The sequence below is a fragment of the Ornithodoros turicata genome, chromosome 2 (assembly GCF_037126465.1).
Source record: "Ornithodoros turicata isolate Travis chromosome 2, ASM3712646v1, whole genome shotgun sequence".
NCBI lineage: Eukaryota > Metazoa > Arthropoda > Arachnida > Ixodida > Argasidae > Ornithodoros > Ornithodoros turicata.
The window spans coordinates 106,440,459-106,466,396 of NC_088202.1; the positions used below are offsets into that span (position 1 = coordinate 106,440,459).

Below are 25,938 nucleotides of genomic sequence, written 5' to 3' on the forward strand. Positions count from 1 at the left end.
CCAGGCAGGAGTCCATCGCTAGGCCCTGACCCGCACACAGAGAACGTGGTACTAATGTGCCCCTACGTGCAGAAGCTTCGCAGTTTTCTTTCGTCACGTTGGTACATCCTTTTCCAGGTGAGGCATACGCTTGGACCGCAGTGTTCGTCCTTCCTGTCAACTCAGCCACAAATCCCCTGGTGTACACTATTGCGTCGCTAAGGTTCAGGATTTTCCTATCGCGTATCGGACTGGCGAAGAGGAGACACTCCTTGTCAATCAGCAAAGTGCTACGTAAGATTTGCTAGCACCACTGCACTATATCAAAGTAATTTTATTAATAGAACCAGTACAGGACAACTGATCCGCTCTGTCGGAGCACCGATTGTGAGTCAAATGTGTTTTCTGTTGTTCTCTTTGTGTAGATTCCAACAACGGAACCATGCGTAGAGAGCCTGGCAATACATTCCGACCCCCGCACGGCTACGTGCCTCTGCTACAGTACCTAAGGAATGAGCCTAACATTACTCCGAAGCACTTGCTACGTATCACCGCTGGCATATGCGATTCTTTACGAGACCTCCACGCCAGGGACTACGCCCTTGGTGGAATTAATATCGACTGGGTGTTCGTGTCAGTCATGGTGAGTATATCCCTCATTGGAACTGCGTTTCGGGAAACGCATGTACGGGAACCTTAGTGTTCCAGCAGTCCATCACAGTACGCACCTGGAAAGCACAGGTTTGATTGTTTTTAACGGTCAACACGATATCGCTCCCCCCAATGTGCAAAACACCAAGACGAATCAGGAACAGTGAAGGTCCTGGTGACAAGGAAAGTGAGGGTCTAAGGAATGTCCGAGTGACATCTGCGGTATAGCCATAGCTAGAGCCGGCCGACGGTGCATTTGTTGGTCGTTGCTCGTCCGCTGTTATAAACTTTAGGGCAATGGTTGCTCTGAAATTTCTCAAACGCCCCGTAAAAATTTTGCTGCAAACGGTTCTTCCTGTCGGGAGACTTCTACAGCAGAAATTTTTCCCGACTGAAGTGCGCAGCTTTTTAACCAGGCGCGGTTGGAATCGCTTCAGAACCTTTCCTCCAAGTTCCTCCTCCCTCTCGCTTCTTGACTATTACGCGTCCTGTTCACCTTCTTAGGTTGGGTTTGCACACGGCGCGCAGAAAGGAGAGTTGCGCCGAGTCATTGGACGCGTAAAGAAGCGGCGCTGATCCAACACGCTCGGTGTACTTTAGTACCAGCAGAAATGGCTCCGAGTACCAGCCAAGTGGTCTAGCCTCGTGGCTCAATGATGGCGTTCCGCGACGAGACTGGGAGGTGACTCCGGGTGCTGGCTGTGCTGCCTGCGTGTTTTCCCTGGTGTTTTCCTCAGACGCTTAAAGGCACCTTGAAATGATTTTCGCCAATTCCGAGTACTCCGCCGGAAACGGTTTTCATGATCCCTCACTATCATACACACGCATCGACTTTTAACCTTATTCAATGCACCGGGGGCGCAGTTAACACGAAGAAATAGCAGGGCGTGACCGCCGGATACATGCCTTCGAAGCAGGCTTACGTCATCAACCTAGACGACTTCAGAAAATCCCAGAGAGCATAGCGTCTCTTTGAACTATGGGAACTTGCTGGAACCAGAGGAGGTCTCCAAAATGTTTCGGTTCCTTCTCTCTCGGCCGGTTTTCCACGAGGAGTCAAGATCAGCGAAAGCGAAACGTGAAGGACAGTTCATTCTGGTAATCTCCCAGGATGCAACGCGTACGCAAGGAGCGCTGGGACTTTCTGAAATAGTCTGGAGCACACACCCCGCGGGACCACGTGGATGCATGGTTTCGGTTTGGACAACAACAACGTCGTATATCTGCCGTCGAAATCAGTAGAAATATGACGAAACGCAAATTGTCAGAGATTGAGGCGAATTGATATGCGACGCATACAGCGCCTAGGAATCGCTCCGTACTCAGCAGCTCCCAAAAGGCCACCGACAGACATTTTCTGACGAAGAAGCCCAGAGAGGAAAACGTGCTACGGTAACCATGTTGACAATCAACGGCTACATTACGTACACTTCTGGTAGGATTATGTGTCAACGATTGGATACGATCTTAGATCCAAGTCAAATTAAAACGTATGTCATGTAAAAGCTTGCAAGCTTGCTTGCAAATTTTGCAATTTGCTCGCAAAAAACCGTCCGCGAATCGGCAACATCCCCTGTGTATGATGTCACGCATCGCAGGCAGGTCGTAGCAGCCGCAGTCCACGGCTGTGGTTAATATTGAGTAGTTCGGCTATTTGAACGATTGTCTTTATTGTGACCTGTGAAATATATTTCACCTGTGAAATTTCGATCTGTGAAATATATTTCACAGGTCGAATGCTTTAGTATAAAGGAACAAATTGAAAATGATCGTAGGCTTGCCAAATATTCTTTCATTGTCCCTTTGTGGATAAATGTCTGCGCTGTTCCCTGTGAAGTCGGCAAAGAACGATAGCGCCCGGCTGGGCGTTGGCGACTACGGCAAGCTGTTCCACCACCGCCGCCTACTAAACGGTCTTTCAGAGCCCAGACCTCGATACACGCCCAGGCAGTTTCCTCCATGCGTCACGGAGCCGAGCAGGAGCAGCATCTTATGCGCTCCGATGTGCATGCTGGAGCGTAAGAGTCAGTGCCGTGTTTGCCAAAGGGAGTCTGGCCATTAATGGGACTTGCCTATACCTGGAGCTCCACCCACTTTTTGAGCTCTCTGGCCAACCATCAGGCAAAATACAGTTCGCTATTAATCCCAGGCTATCCAAGCTATAAATTACCTGTATTCACTGAGTGCCGACATTTTCGGGAAACTGGATTGGATTGAATAGGATATTCCCTGACGACCAAGCAACATAATGGATTATGCGTCCACTTTTAACGGCGCCATCTGGATGGAGAGGGGCATGTCGGGAAGACGCAGAAGGGCAGAAGTAGCAGAAGCAGAAGTGCATGCTAGCAGAACAGATTGACTGGTAGAACCGCTAGTTGGAATAGACTGCCGGTATTATATGCATTTTAACTATAAAACATAACATGATTGAATCGAGAATGGGCAAAGGTGCGTACAGGAATAAAAGTATGTCATAAAATGCAAATTTTTGGCAATTCGTAGCGTTTTTCTTGCTATTTACCTGTGATTGCTGTCGTTACTAGACCTAACAAGGACGACGAAACACGTTATTTTCAGGTAAACATCGACACTGGAGCGTAATTTAAAGGTGATTTGCAAGATAATTGCAACAGAATGGACGCTTACGGAATAAAATTGACGTAATTTGTGAAAAAAATTGGTAATGGAATCCTCGCTTCGCCGTTTCAAGCCATTCCAAGAGCTACGCCGCCATTTTCGGGAAAATTTTGGTGTCATGGCGGCCCGCATAAAAAACAGCAGCCAATGAAAAACGCTCAATTTGATTGACAGGTCGAGCCTCTTTTTTAGGCTCCTCCTAATGGCCAGACTCCCTTTGGCATGCACGGCACTGGTAAGAGTTAGAGTCACTGTACCGGGGTACTCTAGTAAGAGTCAGAGCCGTATATTGAAAGGGAGTCTGGCCATTGGGAGGAGTCACAAAAAGAGGCTCGGCCTGTCAATCACAGTTTCGCTCCTCTGATTGGTTTGCTTTTTACCAAGGGGGTCGCCATGACACCATACTGCCACCCAAAATGGCGACGAAAACAAACACAGTGAAGGGGGGCTTTCGTGACAAAAAATTTTCACAGACTAACCTGATTTTACGCTGCAAATGTACATCCTAATATAAGTTTCTCGGAAATCAGTTTCAACTTATGCTCATCCATCGATATCTAACTGAAAATAATACGTTTTGTCGCCGGTGTTAGGCCTAGTGAACACGGCGATCACGACGAAATCATAACAAAAACGGCGCTGTGCTGTACAATCTTATTTTTAACAGCTGGATTTCATGGATATAAACATTCTTGCCTCTTATATTCCAACTATTCATGTATATTTGTTTAAAAATCATACCGACAACAGAATCTGTCCCAGCAGGTGGTTCTGCCGGCAGCGGTACAACGACGGAAGCAGACGACAATTCCCGACGTACCTTACGCTCCCTAGGTGGCGCTCATCAAATTGGCACCAAAAATCCACCAATTTTGCAGATTGCGAGAGCTATCCATTTCAATCCCATCCAATCCACTTGCCACCCAAAATGGCGCTGCCCATGTTGGATAAGGGGGCAAATAGTGAGGATCGGCTGATTGATAGCGCCCCATATTTCAAGACTTCATTGGTCCGAAAGCTGAAAAAGTGGGCGGAGCTTCAGGTATAGGCATGACCCATTAATGGCCAGACTCCCTTTTAACGAAAGGAAAGTTAGGTAGCAAGCGAGCTGGTGGTGACGATCCATGACTTGAAAACCCGAGACGAGGTCCCTTTTAATATACGGGTCTGGTAAGAGTTCATCAAGAGCGCCACGTTGCGGCCGCAACTTGCGGGAAAGGAGTAACACCGTTTCGTAAACCACGGTAAACGGGGTGTGTATAGTAAAAACGTTGCTATCTGACGTGTCCGAAGATAATAAGCGCATTCTTTTCACTTGCACTGGACTGCACTACCTTGGACTCCACGCAAGACGGGTTTTCGGGAGCTGCACTTTCCAGCTGAAATGAACTTTATTAGTAGTGCCTTTCTTTTCAATAGGAAAGTGCAGCACGCGAATAACCCAGTTCAGATCCGGTGCAGGAGGTGCAAGCGAAAAGAATGCACCTAATGATGAAAAGGAAGATGAGGTACTACTTCTAAGTTTGGTGGCGGCGTCCCCGAGCATAGCCTCCTATATACTGATCAGTATATAGGAGGCTATGCCCCGAGTAGTTTGCCCGCGGACGCAGTGCTCAAGGGAAGGAAGATAGATTGATAGAACAATCCTGGGCAGACTTAACAGGGATCTCAGTTTAGACTATCCGAGTCTCCTGCTTCCTCCTCAAAGTTGCAGAAATGCATGGCTGTCAGCCTGCTTTGACTCGTCACATCACGTCCACATCGAGTTTCCTCCCCAGATACAAGTATCCGTGTTTATAGTAGCCGATCTGATAATTGAGGATAATGTTCTGCACAGCATTATCAAGATGATTGAGTGTTGGCTTGAGTCCAGGGGCGGTCCCAGCGAAGTACTTTGGGCGGGGCGACGTCTGCGAGCCTTTAGTCAGTCGCTATCCATTTGGCTGCGAGGGGTTCTGGATACTGGCTCAACCTTTTCTCGCACGAAATCCTATCACTGGTAATCCATTTTAGGTATAGTGCCCAGCATAAAGCCTGTTGTACTCTATCTCTGGACCGCATTCATGTCGACCTAGCTAGCTAGGTCCCGTCTGTTGTGTGCTGCGGTTAGCGGGAAGGATTGGTATGCTAGACAATGGGAAGTCTTATGAGTAACAACTTTGGGGGTGCGCCCTCTTCGCTTTCCTTGAGTGTGTCACAGGGAGAGAGGCGAAAACTGGACCAGGCTATGCTTTTGGGGGGAAGGGGGGCGACCGCCCCCAACGCCCTCCCCCCTTGGGACCGCCACTGCTTGAGTTGCTGGGCACATCATTGGTACTTCGAATTCATTTAGTCATTCAAAATCTATTAGATAACCAGCTTCTAGATTTTACAGTACTTCTGCTACAGCTAGCTCTTGACACTGCAAGATATCTCGTGAAGCCCCACACCATGGAGAACAAAGCCTGAGCTTGGACACCAAAGAAAGAAAGACGAGTCAGGCAACAGCTTCGTCGGTCTCTTCTCTGGTCATTTGCTGCCCAACCTCAGGCTTTGATCTCCATGGATCTCGTCCACCAGCTGGCCTGTGTCTATGGCGTCCTCTCCGAAGCCTGCCAGCATAATTTTCATGACACAAGAAACGACTACCATCCTTGTCTCCGACTTTCCTTCCCTTAGACACAGTGTTGCGTATCTGCAACACGGCTGTCTCTGGTACTTCGCTAGCACCTTGGTGTCATGTTTTGGCCCCATATGAGACGCCACAGCAATAGTTGTTGATCAGTACGAAGGGCTTAGTGGTTACAAATATTGCTGCAACATATTCGAAAATTATCAATCTTCCTTCCCAATTAAGTCTGTACCACGACCTACTGGATTATAATGACTATGTCATAATCGGCAACCCCGGTACAAGGAGCCCGTCTGCACGATCCACTACTCATCAGCCCGCGAGAGCTATATCAGGATTGGAGAATGGAAATATGAATATTGAACGCAGAGAAGCGGACGTACGACTACCGTAGCAGACAACAGCTCTATGAAGACTCGTAGGAGGATGATGATGATAATCAAGTTTAGAATTAAACATCTTCCATGGGACATCTACCACTCGTACAAAAATACTAAGGTAAAGCTGAAGTACGAAGTATTGCAGAAGTTGAAGCAATAACCGGGTCTACGTGTAGCACCACCGCTAGCTTCCAAGGGGTGCCTATGACACGGTCGTTTTAATCTAGTAGGTCGTGGTCTGTACGTTTGGGACCGGAAAGACAGTCACGAAATTGGAAGTAATTTGAAATGCTCATAACTTCAAAAGAGGGCACGAATGTAGTCGGTCGCCCAACAATCACTGCACATAGCACGTGTTGCAGCAAAGCAAATTAGGTGTCAAACGATTCATATGGACGAGCTCTAACGTTACGTGTACTTTAAATATAAAAGATGTTCACATGGGAATGTTACACACCGAAGTTTGGATTTTCTGTCAATGTCGGCTTATACAAGATTAAAGTATAACTAAAATCAAAGAAAACTTGCTCTACGGGAAAGAGCAGGCTCCAAGAAATGTAAAAAGATGCCACTCGGTGTTGCAGGACGTTCTGCAGTTTATAGACTGAAAGAAAAGGGAGGTTGCTCACACTAACAGCAACATTACATCACCAAGGCCATCAACGTAGTTCCGTAGGCCGTAGTCCTATATCAAACCCCAATGTCAGAGACCTCGAACACAGCCACCGCCATTATTTCTTTGCATCACAGGTGGACAAGCCTGCTTAATCAGAAAAAAACTTGTGCCACATTGATCGGAAGCGTTGCGTTGCAATGGAAAGCCCATATGTACAATGAAAATCCCTTCTCTTTACAGCACGGTGAAGATTTGTACATTTATATACCAGATATCAATGCCTACAAGATGAATTCCAAAAGCTACATGAGCTACGACACTGCTGTCGACATGGAAGAGTTCGGAGCTTTAGTCAAGAAAATGTTACGCTTGTACCACGTAACATCCAAGACGTTTGAGCTAAACAATGCTCCAACTTCTCTTTAGCACAGCCATACTTTTGTACATTCATATTTTAATAAAACAGCCCACTGTTCTGTCCCTTTACATACGAGCCTGTACACTGTCATTGTTTGTAACCACAGAAAACTATCGATGATGGAACGGATTACAGTGCCACATTCACAAAGAGTACACACACATGCTTCCCTTAATGGTATGTAAGAAGGCTTTGTGGCTCCATTTCAAAGTTGTCAATGTCCGTTTGAAGCTCCTCAGAATAAATATAAGGTGTAGAAGAAATGAAGCTCTTAATTACAGCTAGGGGGCAGACTATGTGCAACAGGTCTACAGGTGTTCAGGCCGCACCAGAGGAATCTGTAAGCACAATGGTCCAACACACAACTGTGGCACCGCCATGTGTCTGCGGAGCAGACATGACTAATGTGTCTGGCATTGCACTGCGCCACCTCTAGGATGGAAGTGGTCTTCATCATCATCATAGGCCTCCCTCTGGTGATGCTGGCGCTGCCTTCGTGCTTCTTCTTCAGGATCGAGGTCCAAAAGAACAACCTGTGTGCACAAAAACATGTGGAAATATTCTATAAGTATCATTACAAAGTCAATTTTTACAGCTCATTACGAGGTACTGTGTAAGCAAAGCTGAAGGTAACAGACAATACAGGGTGTATCCAGGCGTGGGGATGTGTTTCCCACTTCCCTACATCACTGTGCAGTTTGCTGGAGGAATTAAACTTGATTTACAGCAATGAAACGCACTGCAGTTAGGGAAGGCCACCCAAAAAGAAGTACTGTATTCTCTCGGTCACACCTAGGCGTTCAATGCAACGAATGAAAAGGGTTTTCAGGAAACACATTCTGTTAGTTTACCTGCGAGATATAATGTTACATATTCCACTCAATATCCATGCCAACACAATGGTGCCACTGCATCCCAGACTGACGAAATATTGTCCTGGTCATCAGGCATCACTCACATCCAAAACCACTGTTGCAAACTGAAAATCTCAGTCCCTCAGCCCTAGCCACATTCTCATCGAGCCAGGCACATCCCAAACATCCGCGTACATTGTATCGCCACGGTCGTGAACAGACATTGTCGACATGACTGTCTAGGTGCTGTAGCAGCCACAAAAGCAATGGAATATGGGGAAAGACAGACAAAAGACTCAACCCTCACAACACCCAGGTGCTTACTGTGACTAAAGAACGACCGTTGAGGAAAAGGCACCGGCCGCAGGATTCGGACCCACATCCTCCATTATGGTGACAAGGGGGTAGCGAGCATGGCGTGGCTGGCAATATCTCCGACCAGGAATTAGAGGGTGTGGATTCAATCCTACCACCTGCCTTTTCAACTGCCATTCTTTGATGTACAACATTTTTAATCTCGAACTTTGATAGGACGATCACTCTCACTATCTTTGTTCAAGTTCGTTGTCACAGTAACACTGAAATCTTTCATTTACTGTGGCAATGCAATGTTAAACACACAGACATCTACGACATGCCTAGGTCGATGGGAGCCTGGCTGAGGTTGTCTACGGTTTGGCTCTGCGACTTGAAACAATGCAAGAGCAGTGCCGCATATGCTGTGTGCAGACGGACTCATTTACCTGCAGGTAGGCAGTAGAAGTAAGCAGATATATCTTAAAGGAGTACAGAGGGCCATCCCAAAAAATTTCAGATTAAGACATCTGATGAAAGTGCGTGTGTCATTATACCGAATAGCGCGAAAGGTTTTGATCTGTGCAATTTGTTTCCCAGAAAAAACTCACATAAACATAGCTCCGCGCCTTCACCCTTAACTCGCCACTCCAGCTATAACGAGGATGAGGAGGTATGATGGCACGTCACCGATGACGGCATAAGGGGACTCGTTCTGGTTTGCCGGTCTGTGGGGGTCAGCGCCTTGTCCCTTTGCCGCCGTAAACCTGTTTTGCCAGTTTTCCCGGAGAATTGGGGATAGAAGGAGTGGCCAAAGCATTACCGAGCAAGGAGAAAGGCTTTATCAGAACCCCGAACAGCCGAGTAGCAGACAACATTTCTCTAGGCCAATCAGCGAGCGTTCTCCTTATAGCGTCAGCGCGAGGTTCCAGGCAGATCACAGGCTGGTACTGCTCTTCGCCACCGTTGCACACGGCCGCTTTTTGCGGCGTATTTTAAATTCAATTTCTGCGATAATTATGACTCTGTGGTGTAAATTACTTCGCATGGTGCATCTTACTGGCCTACTTCACAGTTTTATAGGAAGAAAACTGGGTGTTAAAAATGACTTCTGTGCTACTTTAAAAGTAGTTAGTAGTAGGCCGCTTTTAAAATGTCTCGCTTTTAAAAATTTACTACAACACTGCCCGCATGTGGTTCAAAAACGGTATTCCCATACATTTTGGCCATTACCAGGAAAAAAAAACTGCATGTAGTATTTTCCCATAAAAGGTAAGAAGGTAAATATGGATATCTAGAGCGCTTTCTTAAATCCAGTATGAAGCAGCAAATTCTGTTTGTGGTTATGTCTACACAAACTGCTTATCTCAATCCACTGCACATAATGCTAATGAATAGTGGTAAGCTGTAGTGGTAATAGTGGTAATGAACATTGGATATAAATATTCTGTGTTGCAATGACAACCCCCAGAAAGTACCACAGGTTACAGTGTGACGGAGGTGTTCCAATCACACAGTAAAATTACGTACCTCTTCTGCGTTGTCTGGGATCATGCACTCCTGTCGTGGAGGCAGGAGACTCTCCAGCTTTCCAATAACGCTGGGATCAATGCGGGATGGGAAGTTCACCATGAACTGCACTATGAGCTTTCCTTTTTCAAATGGGTTGCGGTACTGGGGCATCCCCTCATTCAAAATGCATTTCACTGCTCCGTTCTTCACAACCTCACCTAGAAATAGAAATGGGTGCGTGTCAGTGAAAGTGCACCAGCTTGAGGCCTACCTGGACACTACAAACTTAGCACTACACCTTCACAGAACAAAGATTACCTGGTAAATTGGTTATGACGAGGGTACGGTTATCGGGCATCTTGATAGTTTTTTGAAACCCGCACAGTGCTTCAGTGAGGGAAAGTTCCATCCGCATTATGAGGTCCGTGTGACTCCGCTTGAACACTTCATGCTCTTTCTCATCCAGAACAACAATGATGTCTCCAGCTTCCAAGCCAGGCTCTTGGTCTCCCTCCCCAGCAAATGTGACTTTCTGACCATCCTCCATACCTGCATCGCGCAACATGCCAATGGGCACAAGGTGCCGAGGGACCAAAACCAGCTCGCAAGAAACAGAAGCAACATACCTTTGTCTATGTGCACCTCGATGATCTTGCGCTCCCTGACAACCTTTTCGCCATTGCAGTTTTTACAACGATCCTTGGATGTGCTGCGTTCACCCTCGCCCCCACAGTCTTGACAGGTCGTTTGGATGTGCTGCACCATACCGGGAACCAGCTGCTGAACGCGAACAGTTACGCCAGACCCTTTGCAAGATGGACACCTCTCAACAGCTCCCTTGCGGCCTCCCCGACCTTTCAAGGAAGGCGAACCAAACGTCAGAAACACGATACAAATGTGACAAATCAATATCATCGGAATTCAAACTACAAGGTGCAATGTGACACCCCCTAAAATTAACGTACGGTAACTACAGCTTACCTTCGCACTTATCACAGATGGTGGACCTCTGCACAGACAACTTCCTAACTGCACCATTGTAAAGTTCTTCCAAAGACACACCCAGCTGATGAACAGTGTTCTTGTTGCGGTTACTACGCCCACGGCGGCCCATGCCCCCACCAAAAAACATGTCGAAGAGGTCCATGGGAGAAGAGAATCCGCCTCCACCACCTGAAGCTCCTTCTTTGATGGCCTGTTCTCCGCCTTGGTCATAGATACGTCGTTTTTCTGGATTCGAAAGCACCTCGTATGCTTGGGATATTTGCTTAAACTGCACAAAAGGAAGGAGGTGCGGAAAAGGTAAGAGAACGTTCGCTATGATGATGGCCATTTGGGGTTTGATAACTCGCTATAATGAGCCACAGAAAACGAAGGAAAAACTTCTAATTAGGCTACTTACTCTCTTAGCTCTCTGACCAACCATGAGGCAAAATACAGTTCGCTATTAATCCCAGGCTATCCAAGCTGTAAATTATCTGTATTCACTGAGTGCCGACATTTTCGGGAAACTGGATTGGATTGAATAGGATATTCCCTGACGACCAAGCAACATAATGGATTATGCGTCCACTTTTAACGGCGCCATCTGGATGGAGAAGGGCATGTCGTGCTGTTTGTGGTTTAGGTTTAGGTTTAGGGTTGCCTATTCCCTTTTGAGTCAGGGCAGGTATCTTAGGATACCACAGGCTGGGTCAGGGCCGTCAGGAACGGTCCAGACTGGAGTCAGGGCTGCCTCTGGGATGTTTCGGGGCTCTCCGGGTTTTGGAATCCGTCGGGTCCGCTTCCGTTCGTCCATCCGAAGGGGAGGCTTGCAGTGCTTGTTGACTGGGGTCGATTCGATTGCGCAGGGCACTCCTTGTTCGCCTTTCCCAGTTTGCCAGGTGGCGCTTGCATCTTTCAGCGATGTCGCTGGCTTCTTCTGTATTTGGTGGGGCTTTTAGTCCAAGTGCCGTTGGTGTCTCTTGGTTTAGACGGGTTGACAGTGTCGCTGGGCATCGTTGCATTACGTGTTCGAGGTCCTCGCGCTCCTCCCCACATAAGATACAAATGTCGTCTTGGTGGTCGAATAATTTTGATAGCCTTGAGCGGGTTAGGAGAGCGCCTGTTCGTGCCTGAAACAGGAGGCCACTTTGATGATCGCCTCTATACTGGTTATATGGGGCTGGTTCATCCTTGTACTTGTTGTATATATCCATACTTTGCTTTTTCTGGGTTTGTCTTTTCCAATGTTCATTTTTTGTTTTCCGCATTTCTTCATTTACTTGTCTATGCCACGATATGATGGTATTGGATTTATGCCGATTGGTGCCCTGGCTATATTTTGAGTCGATACGGTTCATTTTTTTAATCCATTCTGTTTTTGTTCCTTTGTATCGCACGTGGTGGAAGATACGTTTGGCGTAGTTGGTCTCTGGTAGGTGACTGAGGCGTCCAAGATATCTGGTCTTTGAGCGCGCTTCTCGGAATTCAAAGCTGGACCATCCTGTTTCTCCTTCAATCGCAGCATTCGCTGTTGCCATGTTTCCTCCCAGGATCCACCTTCCAATTTCCCTTTGCTGTCGTTCCAATGAGTTGATCGTGTCGCTACGGTAACACAACACTTCATTGGCGTAAGTTGCGTTCGGGACGGCGACCGTTTTCCAAAGTAGAGTCCCTACGGTGTACGGATTATACGAGTGTCGAGCGAGGTGCCAGACATGGCCTTTCCTTCTGTTGCTCGTTGTTAATATCCTTTTTTCATGTTCCTCTAGGTAGTTTGCTTGATTCTGTAGAGTTATTCCCAAGTATTTATATTGCTTAGTTTTCGAGATTTTGAAACCTTGGAGTGAGAAGGATTCGCTAGCGTCGCTCTCTCTTCCGATCTTCATCCATTGCGTCTTTGCTTGACTATATTTGATTCCGGCGGGCCGTGCTTCTTTTGTACAGATGTCTAGGAGGTGTTGTAAATCTTCTGATAATTTTGTTATGAGCAGGATATCGTCCGCGAAAGCAAGTACTGGGATGTTAGTTTCGATCAGTTGATTTGTCGTATTCATAGTGGATATTTTGATGCCTTTGTTACTGTTCTGAAGTTCTTTCAGGAGCTCGTCAAGGAAGATGTTGAAGAGCGTTGGAGATAGTGGACATCCTTGCTTGAGGCCCACGGTTTGCTGTGGTCGCGACGTGACGATAGGGTGCGCGTGTTGGCTGTGCTCAAAGGCGCGAGTTTTAAAAGACGGCCGCGGCCTATGATTGTGCGCAAGCCTATACCCTGAAACAGAAGAGCGTCGGAACTGGACCTGAGTTGACCAACGACAAAACACAGGTGCGTCTCTCTAATTTCAAGCCAAATTTCCCTGCGGGGGACTGTGTAGGCCTAGCCCCATCGCCACTGACCCAGTTTCGAAAGCTCCAAGAGTCCAGACTAATCCCCCCTCAATGTCGAAAGAGGTGAAAACCGGCGAGAGTATGGCGAAGAAAGGAAGGGGAGCAAAAACAAAAACGGACCCAGACAAAGAGGACCCCGACGTGCAGTGTGATAAGTGCCACAGGTGGCTGTTTCTCCTAGAGACAGATTTCCAAACCATCGAAGAGGCACAGGATAACAGCTATCAATGCAGGCTCTGCGACCAGATCGAACAGGGAATTGGCGAACTAAGAAAGGACTTTTTAGAGAACCAAGAAACGACACGAGCGGAACAGAGTCGCATCAACGAAGGGCTTTCCTCGACACTTATGAAAGCTATAAAGGACCTCCAGGAAGAATGCGAACAACTACGCACACAACTCACAGAAGTGACTAGCCAGTCAGAAGACATCAAAAGAGAACTGAGTCAACTAAAGGAGCGTGTGAATGACATCCCGCCAACACCAAGCGAGTCCTCAACAGCCCTAAAAAATGACCGGCCAGAAGAAACAACCCATGGGGACGACACAGGCGGTCCCCCCGAGCAAATGACCCGACCAGCGACAGTGGGACAGGTCCCAAGTCCAGACCAGAGGAGTAGTGGAACGGAAGGTGACCACAGCCAAAGATCCGTCCTAATAATCGGTGACTCGAATGTGCGACGAATGTCCAGAAGTATCGGTGAACACATTCAACAAGGAGAAAACATAAGGGTGATTGCCCTCCCGGGAAAGGGCATCAAAGATATACGAGAAACGATGAACCGGGAAAACATCCAGGACCGCGGTGAGAAAACGTCAGTGATCATTCATGCCGGATTGAATGACGTCCTGAACATGTGCGATTGGAACTTCATCGAACATGAAATCAATGCCATTGCTGCCACCTACCCAAACGCAGCCCTCCAAATCTGCACACTACCAGAGATAGGACACCTGGGAATGGAGGTACTAAGAGACATCCAGGCCTACAACGAGAACCTCGAAATCCTATGCGGATCCACCAGGCTAGAGTTTGTAGACCTACGAGCAGACCCGCATGAGTTCATCAACCCTTTCTGGCAGGTACATTACTCCCCATTGGTGAGCAAGGTTATTGCCGCAAGACTGGTAAAGAGGGCGAGAGCTTTTTTAAGGAAGGGAAAGCGGACACCACCCCCAAGAAGAACGCGATACGAGGGCGGAAGGAGTGGATACCGACAAAGAAGAGCGATGTGGCCCCGACGCGGCTACTCTCAAGAGCCGATGGAACGATCACAACGAATGAGAACGTACAGGGGAAATTACTGGACGAACGTCCCGAACGACATAACCCCCCGACAGAATGGGAGAGGACAGCAACAGTCCTACCCACACTGGAACAAGGCACACACCGTACACCACACCCGTACACAAGAGTACCCGTACCACCACCGCCCCTATCTCTGCAACCAAGATCCCAATCCAAAGGAGCAACATATAATGCCACCAGACGCGGCCCTGACCCAGCGAGACCGTTTCCGCCACCCACCGGCACAAGAAGCCCAACGACCGGGTATACCGCCGCACCTCTGGCAAGATATAGAACAGTGGCCACCAATCGACCCGGCAAGCGGACGCCTAGACCAGCCAACCACATCCAACCAAACATGGGGATGGAACGATCAGACATACTTGGAAGCCCAATCACACCATCCAAATGCAGAGTCGCACAGTTGGACAAACAACGTAGGTGCCCCATAATTTCCCCACCCGGCCCAACAAACAACTGCCTAGAGCTACTCGGGGACCGCGCATTGCACAGAGCAAACAAGAACGGTAGAAGGAGAAACCGCTACAGAAGGAACAAACAAGGAAGCCACAAGGAAATAAACCTGGTCGCCCTTAACATCCAGGGAGGCTCAAGATTGAAATGGGAGGAGCTGCAGGCAAATGTGATCCAACAAGACACGCTTGTATGCGCACTGACAGAGACCCACCTACGAAACCAAGAGACCCCGCTCCTAAGTGCAGCCTGGGGCTGGATAGGACGAAATAGAAATACAGGAGACAAGAAAGGAGGAGGCGTTGGCTTTATGTACAGACGACAACTTGTGAAACCAGTAAAGACAAAGAGCTGTAGAGAACACATGTGGGCGTCTTTCCAGACGAACGATGGCGCAGCTTTCACACTTGGAGTGGCGTATATGGCAACAGGGCCCGGGAACGCTGCGTGGAACGAGCCGCTGTACAACTGCCTTCAACAAGACCTAGCTGAATTCGAACACAGCCAACCGGGAGATCGCGTCATTCTAATGGGCGACTTCAACTGCCACCTCTTTGAACTAGATGGACATGAATCAGCATCCCAACTCAGAACTTTGGCGGAAGGGAATGATTTATCAATCCTAAACCTCGATCCAGAATGCAGTGGCCAAGCAACGTGGTCAAGGGGAACCCAATCGTCCACCATCGACTACGTTCTAGTAAATAAAGCCTGCCGGACGGCCCCTAATATGGTCCAGCTGACAATACAGGAAGACGGCACTTTTAACTGTGGCAGCGACCACAATCAACTACAGCTCTCAATGTCCAAGAGAACTCCACCAGACAACCTACCACCCGGACGGAACCTATATGGGGTACCCAAAAAACAAAGATGGAAGACGATGGACGAAGCAGCACTGGAAAAATTCGCGGACGCGCTCGAAGATCAAATAGCAGAATTGACAGATGTGAAATACGAAAACGTCATAAACCAAATCGAAATAACCGCGTCCCGCACAGTGGGGAAAACCTCGTGCAAAAGGGCTGTCAGGAAAAGGAGGAACCAACCCTGGTTTGATGGAGAGATCAAATCGGCCATCAGACTGCGACAAGAACTTAACAGAGTCCGAAGACATACAGCCAAAACAAAGGTTGGATACCTGGAGGCAGACCGAGCATACAAGGAACAAAAGACGAGAGTGAAGGCCTTGGTATCCGAGAAAATTGAAAAGTTCCAGAAACAAGTCTCAACAAAAATAACTGAAAGCGGGAGAAGAGTGGGAGCAGCGCTGTGGAGGTACATAGCTAACATCGAACCACAAGAACAAGAGGACAGAATTATGTCACTACGAGACGAAGCTAACAACATCCTCACATCACGTAGTCAAATTGAAGAACACATGACGAATTACTACATCACCCTACAGAACAACCTCCTAGGAAGGCGAGCATCACCAGGTCCCGCCTCCGACACGCGAAACCGACAACATCCGGCCCTCTTACCTGAAATCACAGCAAGAGAACTGGAGATGGGCATAAAGCGTCTAGCCGCAGGGAAAGCAACAGGGCCGGACGACATCCCTAATGAGTTCTTGAGGTCCCTCAAAGACAAGGCACGTGAGGCGATCAGGACATGCTTCAATCACGTCATCTGCACTGGAGAAATCCCACCCCCTTGGAAGGAGGCCGACATAACCCTAATATACAAAGGGAACAATAAGCCCAAGCAAGAGCTCAATTCGTACAGACCAATTGCAATCCAGAGCAATATATATAAGCTATTCGCATCAATTATGACTTCGAGACTACAGAAAGAATGTGACGTATATCTCTCTGAATCACAGAACGGTTTCCGCACCAATCGAAGAACATCAGATAACATCTTCATCCTAACTCAACTGATTGAAGCCTACCAACTACAGGAGAAGGACCTATATCTAGCGTTCCTGGACTTGGAAAAAGCCTATGATGCAGTACCACATAACCTACTAGGAGAGCGAATGCAGGCAGCCGAAATACCTGAAGGTCTGATCACCCTCATACAGAACCTATACAGAGAGATATTCAGTCAATACAATTTGGGCACATTTCGCTCAAACAGGATCGAGCAGGTTGTAGGCCTACGGCAGGGCTGCCCTCTCTCTCCGACCCTCTTCAACATCTTCATAAATGATCTCCTAAAAGAACTTGAGGATACCAAGAAAGGAGTCAGCTTCCAAACCCAGAAGACCAATGGAGAAATCGAAACGACCAACCTATCTTGCTTAGCCTTCGCAGATGACATAGTACTAATATCGGACGACCCTGCCCACATCCAGGACCTCCTAAACATCTGCTCACGTACAGCTGACAGGGATGGCATGCGTTTCAGTCGCGAGAAATCCAACATAATGAATTTCGGCGACATCTCAGCCATGCCAGTTTTCTATCTGCAAGAAACAGAAATACAGCCCACATCCTTATATACCTACCTCGGAATACGGATACAAAACGAGAAAGACTACCTACAGACACCAACATGAAGAGCATCTCCTCCGGAAGATGAACCGGAAAAAAGGACACACATGGCACATAGCGAGACACTCGTTCAACCCGTATGACATAGGCAGACTTCATTGGAAGACCACTGCCGTTCCTGTTGCAACGTACGCCAACGACGTAATTTGCCTCCGCAAGAACACGGTCGACCAACTGGAGCGCCAACAAAGGGAAGTGGGTAGATGGCTCCTCCAAGGATCTTTCGCCACACCCAACCCAGCTGTTGAAGGGGAACTAGGCTGGTCCACGTTCTCGTATCGCGAAGCCCGATCAAAAACGCGGTTTCTTGGAAGACTAATACATGGACCAGACCTGGCGTACACCACTCGCCTCTTTCGCTACCTCCGCTTCAGTGGCGTCCGCACTAACTGGATAAAAAAAATGAACCAACTAGACAGGATCTACAGCATCAATACGAAACGGCACACAACAAAGACCGGACGGGAGTGGGATAACATCATCAGGAAGGAGATGAGACTGATAGAGGAGGAGAGATGGCACACATCCACAGCTAAAAAGAAGAGCATGAACCTCTACAGTTACAACAAGCGCACACCAGCACCAGAAAGATTCTACCGAGGAGACAGGGCCAGCGGCCTCCTCTTTCAGGCTCGAACTGGTTCCCTCCTGACAAGGAAGAGACGAAGCGAGCTCTTTGACACAGACAACGCCCACTGTCTCCTATGCGATACTGGTCAGGACGAAGACATACGACACATAGTCTTGGTTTGCCCGGCGCTACAGGAGACGAGAGACCGCCTACCAGAGGCCCTTGAAACAGCACTGGGTTTTACTCCCGAGTGTGCAGTGGAAACAATCACCGCCACAAAAAGACATCTCATCGCGTGGGAGAAGGCAACGGCCAAAACCAATGAACGGACCAGAACACACGACCAGACCAACACTAACCCGGAAGATGACCAAACAAACGCGGACCAACACACCATCTCAGTCAATCCACAGCGGCAGAGGGAAATTGCGACGACAGGCAACGCCCCAAGCGACCAGAACGAAAAGGAATCCCACAACGCGCCGATAACGCTCACCCAGCCCAGGCGGATTACTGGCCATTGCATCGGTGCGTCGGCCTAACGTGGCAACGCCCACCGTCGGGCAAGCGCGTGCTCCCGACGCACGGTCTGAAGTGGTCAGTAAGGCCACCGTCGTCTGCTGGGTAGGCGAGCCTCGCCAGCGCGAGGAGCAATGACGCTACTCTCGATGGCAGACGCAAGCCTGTCAAGCAAAAAGCCTAAATTTGACGACATTAACTTACTTTGTATTTACCTCTAAGAAATATAAATTTTGTTACAGCGTGGAAAGAAACCTTCTTGCACATACTTCGCTAGATGAGCACGTAAGACACGAATCAGCCAATGCGAATGCAGTGCAGTGTCGTCTGCTGCCGTCAGCGGCTCGAAGAGAATCCTTCGGTGCTCGGAGCTGTCTCTTTTTCTTTTCACGCGAAACATGTGTTGAGGATTAATTGCGTATTTTATTTTACATTACATTCGTAGAAGACGAGGACGGTGATCTGTGCACTATACGCCGCGTGGAAGATTGCTATATTGACGAGGATAAAGTTATTTGGTGAACTTACGGTGTGCTTGCTGAGCTTTTCGAGTGACCTCCTCCTTTTTAGTTGTGCAACTAAACTAAGCAGTTATTCGGGTAAGAGCTCAGGGCGACACACAGCCTGCTGAGGCTTCCAGAGAGTTGCTGGCTACAGCAAGCAGCCAAGCTCAAAATGTGCGGAGCGGCGGGAGATGTCGACGGAGGAGGAGGCAGGTGCCACCATCAATATCGCACCAACTCCTTGAAGAACGAAGGAGAATGGTGGAACAACAAAGGCGGACCGCAGGAAAATCAGGGTTACTAACAATACGGACAATAAAATATGTGCTGGCTCATTCCCGTAGGAACTGGTTCCAATATCACAATATTCTGCGCACAAGCTTCTGCAGAAAAAGCATACAAATGAATAGCGCAAGTATTGCTAGTTTTTTTTTATTGTAGTGTCCAAATATTTCATAAATAAATGAATGTCATGTTTGTGCAAGACGAAGTTAACTTCACAATGGTGGGTTACAAACACACTAACTCAGCTTATGCGGATGATAACATTCCCTACATGGGAAACACTCGATGTCATGTCCATGTTTCCATATACATTCTGTATGTGTATACACGAGGCTTTGGACAGTCGGAAGAAGGGAATAAACTGCTCCTCCGACAACCACGTGAAGACATCGTTGTGAACACGAAATGTCCTCGTTGACTTCACTGAAGCGGCTCCTTGTTCCACTAGAAACGCGCACACAAGCGCCGTTTTCAACGACGAACATCGCAGCGTTTTGCGTCGGCTGACCTCCTCGCCCAATGGCTACGAACGCCACACGCCCAGCGACGGTGGCAGGCTGCGAGTAAGGTCACTACTTCCTTCTCACGACGAAGCGGGTCACGTGCAGCACGCGTTACTATGGAGACGACGCTGCGCTACGCACCGACAAGTGGCCAGTAATCCGCATCTATCGACGGAGCCTCGAAACACAACGCACAACGACGCCTAGAAGACGGAGGATGTTTACCAGCTAGGTGGAATCCTGTGGAACAGTGACCACGTGTCTCCAATTTTTATGTTGTTTCTGTGTTGTCCTTTGCCTGTGGCTCGCGTGCGAAGCCCGCCCTGATTCCAAAGGGTTTAGGCAACCTGAACCTGAACCTGAACCCGGGAAAGGAGTAACACCGTTTCGTAAACCACGGTAAACGGGGTGTGTGTAGTAAAAACGTTGCTATCTGACGCGTCCGAAAATAATAAGCGCATTCTTTTCACTTGCACTGGACTGCACTACTGGACTCCACGAGACGGGTTTTTGGGAGCTGCACTTTCCAGCTGAAATGAACTTTATTAGTAGTGCCTTTCTTTTCAACAGGAAAGTGCAGCACGCGAATAACCCAGTTCAGATCCGGTGCAGGAGGTGCAAGCGAAAAGAATACACCTAATGATGAAAAGGAAGATGAGGTACTCTAAGTTTGGTGGCGGCGTCCCCGAGTAGTTTGCCCGCGGACGCAGAATGCTGCTCAAGGGAAGGAAGATAGATTGATAGAACAATCCTGGGCAGACTTAACAGGGATCTCAGTTTAGACTATCCGAGTCTCCTGCTTCCTCCTCAAAGTTGCAGAAATGCATGGCTGTCAGCCTGCTTTGACTCGTCTCATCACGTCCACATCGAGTTTCCTCCCCAGATACAAGTATCCGTGTTTATAGTAGCCGATCTGATAATTGAGGATAATGTTCTGCACAGCATTATCAAGATGATTGAGTGTTGGCTTGAGTCCAGGGGCGGTCCCAGCGAAGTACTTTGGGCGGGGCGACGTCTGCGAGCCTTTAGTCAGTCGCTATCCATTTGGCTGCGAGGGGTTCTGGACACTGGCTCAACCTTTTCTCGCACGAAATCCTATCACTGGTAATCCATTTTAGGTATAGTGCCCAGCATAAAGCCTGTTGTACTCTACCTGGACCGCATTCATGTCGACCTAGCTAGCATCCTATGTATCATGTCATCCTAGCTAGCTAGGTCCCGTCTGTTGTGTGCTGCGGTCAGCGGGAAGGATTGGTATGCTAGACGATGGGAAGTCTTATGAGTAACAACTTTGGGGGTGCGCCCTCTTCGCTTTCCTTGAGTGTGTCACAGGGAGAGAGGCGAAAACTAGACCAGGCTATGCTTTTGGGGGGAGGGGGGCGACCGCCCCCAACGCCCTCCCCCCTTGGGACCGCCACTGCTTGAGTTGCTGGACACATCATTGGTACTTCGAATTCATTTAGTCATTCAAAATCTATTGGATAACCAGCTTCTAGATTTTACAGTACTTCTGCTACAGCTAGCTCTTGACACTGGGCGATTCCACGCGAAATCATCCAGCGGACCTGCTCGGCCCTCACAAAACTATCGCGAATTTTTACGAAAATTTTTTTAGCAGTCCCTAATAGTGCAAAACGACACACCACGAAACATTTCTTCCCAAATATCAATGTGGCGGGTGCTACACACGAGCAAAGTTCGCAGCACTGGCGAAAACCGTGCCTGGCGTGAACGGCAGCTGCGGCTCATAGAAAGCACCTAGAACTGTGCGGTTTTCTTTTGCGTATAGAGGAAACCATGCTTTACACGGCGCTCAAATCCAGGTTGTCGTGCTGTAATCGGTGCTGGTATACAAAGGCCGGAAGTTTCGCAATTTTCCTCCTACTTCGCGATTTTTTGTGGAAAATCAAACCATTAAATTTTAATGAATATTTTTTTCCTGTCAAGGCCCTAAGGAATACTTCAACAGGAAAAATCGCCAGACACGTAACTTTCATAGTCATTGCAGGAAAAAAAGAGGAAGTATGCGATTTTTCAAAAATTCGCTACAATCGAGCGTAAAACACGCAATGAAGAGGTCGGAAGAGACGCCTGAAACCAAAACAGTTTTATAGAACGAGCCTTCCTCTACAACATATTAAAAAATCTCGAGGGTGTTTTTTCGTATACAGGAGAAAATAATTTTTTTGTAGTAGAGGGTATTACGACCACAGTGACCCACGTTGCATGTGTCCAGTGGGGTGCTATACTTGTTTCTTGGGCTCCTGTTTTAATTCCTATGATTTTCACTTTTTCTCTGGTCTGGTTGGGTTTTAATGAGCAAGCAATATGCTGTGGTACAGACTTCTGCAAGGTTACCATAGCCTTTGCTTCTGTAGCATAACACGCGTATTGCAATCCTGGGTGGTTAAGTTTATGGCATTGTTTCCGGTGTGCACGGTGCCGGCAACGGAGATTGGGGATTAGCGGTGATGGGCAGGTCTAAGTAATACTTTTTGTCGTGTGAGCTAAAGCCCTGCGGGGATGAGCTTTTTCACATCCGCAGCCTATCCGAAAAATCCGCGTCTCCCACGGCACGCAGCAATAGTTCAGTTTCTATGCTCGATATATCAGGCCAATTTTCCAGGAAATAAACGTTCCCGTCAGCACAAAGCAGAAAAAAAAAAAGAAACAAAAAAAAAAAGCTGTCACCAAACTTCATCCACACGGGCGACTTCCTCTCTCTCGTTCCGACAGTGAAAACCCCGGAGCGGCATAGCTTTTTAGCGAGGACAGGTCCTGAGCGTCCATGATGCTACCAAAGGATACACGACAGCAAGTACAGATTTAGCTTCCACGAAAGATTATACGGCACCAAGCACAGCAACACATTTTGCACCAAACGGGATAAGTAGAGTTTATTGCAAGTGAAACGCAAGATCGGCGCCGAACGCGCACCTCGACTCGAGACGCCAGAGCCAGAGATCTCTCTCAGATGCGCGAGCTGCTTTCGTACACCTTGTACTCTATCTTCTGTACCTAGTGTGAAGCAAACTGATGGCGCAATCTCGCGGTTTATCCGAGTCTGACCCGCTCCTGATCCGGCGCCATCCACGTCCGATCCGCAGATCACAACAAGCGTCCATATTTCATCCGAACCCAAAAGTTTCTTGCGGATATCCGCGGGTATAGGCTTCCATACACGAGTGGTGCGAGGCTTTATATAGCTGTGAGCCTCACTGGAACCTAGGAATCCCATGTCATCATCACTTCCTCATTTATTGTTGTTGTTGTTGTTGGAACCTAGGACAGCATGGACGATGAACCACCACCACGAGTCCGTCGTTTCCAGTACTGCCATGTAAATGACTTTTTTGCACGTTCGTCTTTTCCTCTAGCGTTATAATTTGTTAGACTTTTCGTGGTTAATATTTTTGCTGAATTGTTCAGCATTCAGTTAAAGGAAACTTTCATCAACTGAACCTGCATCTACGCGCCTATAATATTCATACTGGTGAATTGGAACTCCACAGCGCTCAACTGGAGCCATGTTCCTTTGGTCCGGGTGGCTGTCATATTGAAAACCAACCAGAAAAAAAAAATCAGAAATACGAATAATTAAAACGGGAGCCCAAGAAACAAATATAGCACCCCGCCGGATACATGCAATGTGGGTCAGTGGCCGTAATACCCTCTACTACAAAAAAACTATTTTCTAGAGTATACGAAAAAACACCCTCGAGATTTTTTAATATGTTGTAGAGGAAGGCTCATTCTATAAAACTGCATTGGTTTCAGGCGTCTCTTCCGACCTCTTCATTGCGTGTTTTACGCTCGATTGTAGCGAATTTTGGAAAAATCGCATACTTCCTCTTTTTTTCCTGCAATGACTAGAACAATTACGTGTCTTGCGATTTTTCCTGTTGAAGTATTTCACGAGACCTTATCAGGGAAAAATATTCATTAAAATTTAATGGTTTGATTTTCCACAAAAAAAAATCGCGAAGTAGGAGGAAAATTGCGAAACTTCCGGCCTTTGTATACCAGCACCGATTACAGCACGACAACCTGGATTTGAGCGCCGTGTAAAGCATGGTTTCCTCTATACGCAAAAGAAAACCGCACAGTTCTAGGTGCTTTCTATGAGCCGCAGCTGCCGTTCACGCCAGGCACGGTTTTCGCCAGTGCTGCGAACTTTGCTCGTGTGTAGCACCCGCCACATTGATATTTGGGAAGAAATGTTTCGTGGTGTGTCGTTTTGCACTATTAGGGACTGCTAAAAAAATTTTCGTAAAAATTCGCGATAGTTTTGTGAGGGCCGAGCGGGTCCGCTGGATGATTTCGCGTGGAACCGCCCCACTGCAAGATATCTCGTGAAGCCCCACACCATGGAGAACAAAGCCTGAGCTTGGACACCAAAGAAAGAAAGACGAGTCAGGCAACAGCTTCGTCGGTCTCGTCTCTGGTCATTTGCTGCCCAACCTCAGGCTTTGATCTCCATGGATCTCGTCCACCAGCTGGCCTGTGTCTATGGCGTCCTCTCCGAAGCCTGCCAGCATAATTTTCATGACACAAGAAACGACTACCATCCTTGTCTCCGACTTTCCTTCCCTTAGACACAGTGTTGCGTATCTGCAACACGGCTGTCTCTGGTACTTCGCTAGCACCTTGGTGTCATGTTTTGGCCCCATATGAGACGCCACAGCAATAGTTGTTGATCAGTACGAAGGGCTTAGTGGTTACAAATATTGCTGCAACATATTCGAAAATTATCAATCTTCCTTCCCAATTAAGTCTGTACCACGACCTACTGGATTATAATGACTATGTCATAATCGGCAACCCCTGTACAAGGAGCCAGTCTGCACGATCCACTACTCATCAGCCCGCGAGAGCTATATCAGGATTGGAGAATGGAAATATGAATATTGAACGCAGAGAAGCGGACGTACGACTACCGTAGCAGACAACAGCTCTATGAAAACTCGTAGGAGGATGATGATGATAATCAAGTTTAGAATTAAACATCTTCCATGGGACATCTACCACTCGTACAAAAATACTAAGGTAAAGCTGAAGTACGAAGTATTGCAGAAGTTGAAGCAATAACTGGGTCTACGTGTAGCGCCACCGCTAGCTTCCAAGGGGTGCCTATGACACGGTCGTTTTAATCTAGTAGGTCGTGGTCTGTACGTTTGGGACCGGAAAGACAGTCACGAAATTGGAAGTAATTTGAAATGCTCATAACTTCAAAAGAGGGCACGAATGTAGTCGGTCGCCCAACAATCACTGCACATAGCACGTGTCGCAGCAAAGCAAATTAGGTGTCAAACGATTCATATGGACGAGCTCTAACGTTACGTGTACTTCAAATATAAAAGATGTTCACATGGGAATGTTACACACCGAAGTTTGGATTTTCTGTCAATTTCGGCTTATACAAGATGAAAGTATAACTAAAATCAAAGAAAACTTGCTCTACGGGGAAGAGCAGGCTCCAAGAAATGTAAAAAGATGCCACTCGGTGTTGCAGGACGTTCTGCAGTAGACTGAAAGAAAAGGGAGTGGCTCACACTAACAGCAAGATTACATCACCAAGGCCATCGACGTAGTTCCGTAGGCCGTAGTCCTATATCAAACCCCAATGGCAGAGACCTCGAACACAGCCACCGCCATTATTTCTTTGCATCACAGGTGGACAAGCCTGCTTAATCAGAAAAAAACTTGTGCCACATTGATCGGAAGCGTTGCGTTGCAATGGAAAGCCCATATGTACAATGAAAATCCCTTCTCTTTACAGCACGGTGAAGACTTGTACATTTATATACCAGATATCAATGCCTACAAGATGAATTCCAAAAGCTACATGAGCTACGACACTGCTGTCGACATGGAAGAGTTCGGAGCTTTAGTCAAGAAAATGTTACGCTTGTACCACGTAACATCCAAGACGTTTGAGCTAAACAATGCTCCAACTTCTCTTTAGCACAGCCA

General features: G+C 47.7%; 1 protein-coding gene and 1 pseudogene across 1 annotated transcript; one reads left to right on the forward strand and one right to left on the reverse strand.

The window, feature by feature from the left end:
* LOC135384932 (uncharacterized) overlaps positions 1 to 7,367 on the forward strand; it is a 195,626-nt pseudogene extending 188,259 nt beyond the window's left edge.
* LOC135385925 (dnaJ homolog subfamily A member 1-like) lies at positions 7,312 to 11,477 on the reverse strand. Its single transcript, XM_064615554.1, has 6 exons — positions 11,358 to 11,477; positions 10,937 to 11,228; positions 10,582 to 10,809; positions 10,274 to 10,504; positions 9,974 to 10,173; positions 7,312 to 7,828 (listed from the first exon to the last, which is right to left on the reverse strand). The coding sequence occupies exons 1-6, from the start codon at positions 11,379 to 11,381 to the stop codon at positions 7,697 to 7,699; spliced, it is 1,107 nt and encodes a 368-aa protein (XP_064471624.1). The 5' UTR covers positions 11,382 to 11,477; the 3' UTR covers positions 7,312 to 7,696.
* Between the last annotated feature and the right edge of the window lie 14,461 nt (positions 11,478 to 25,938).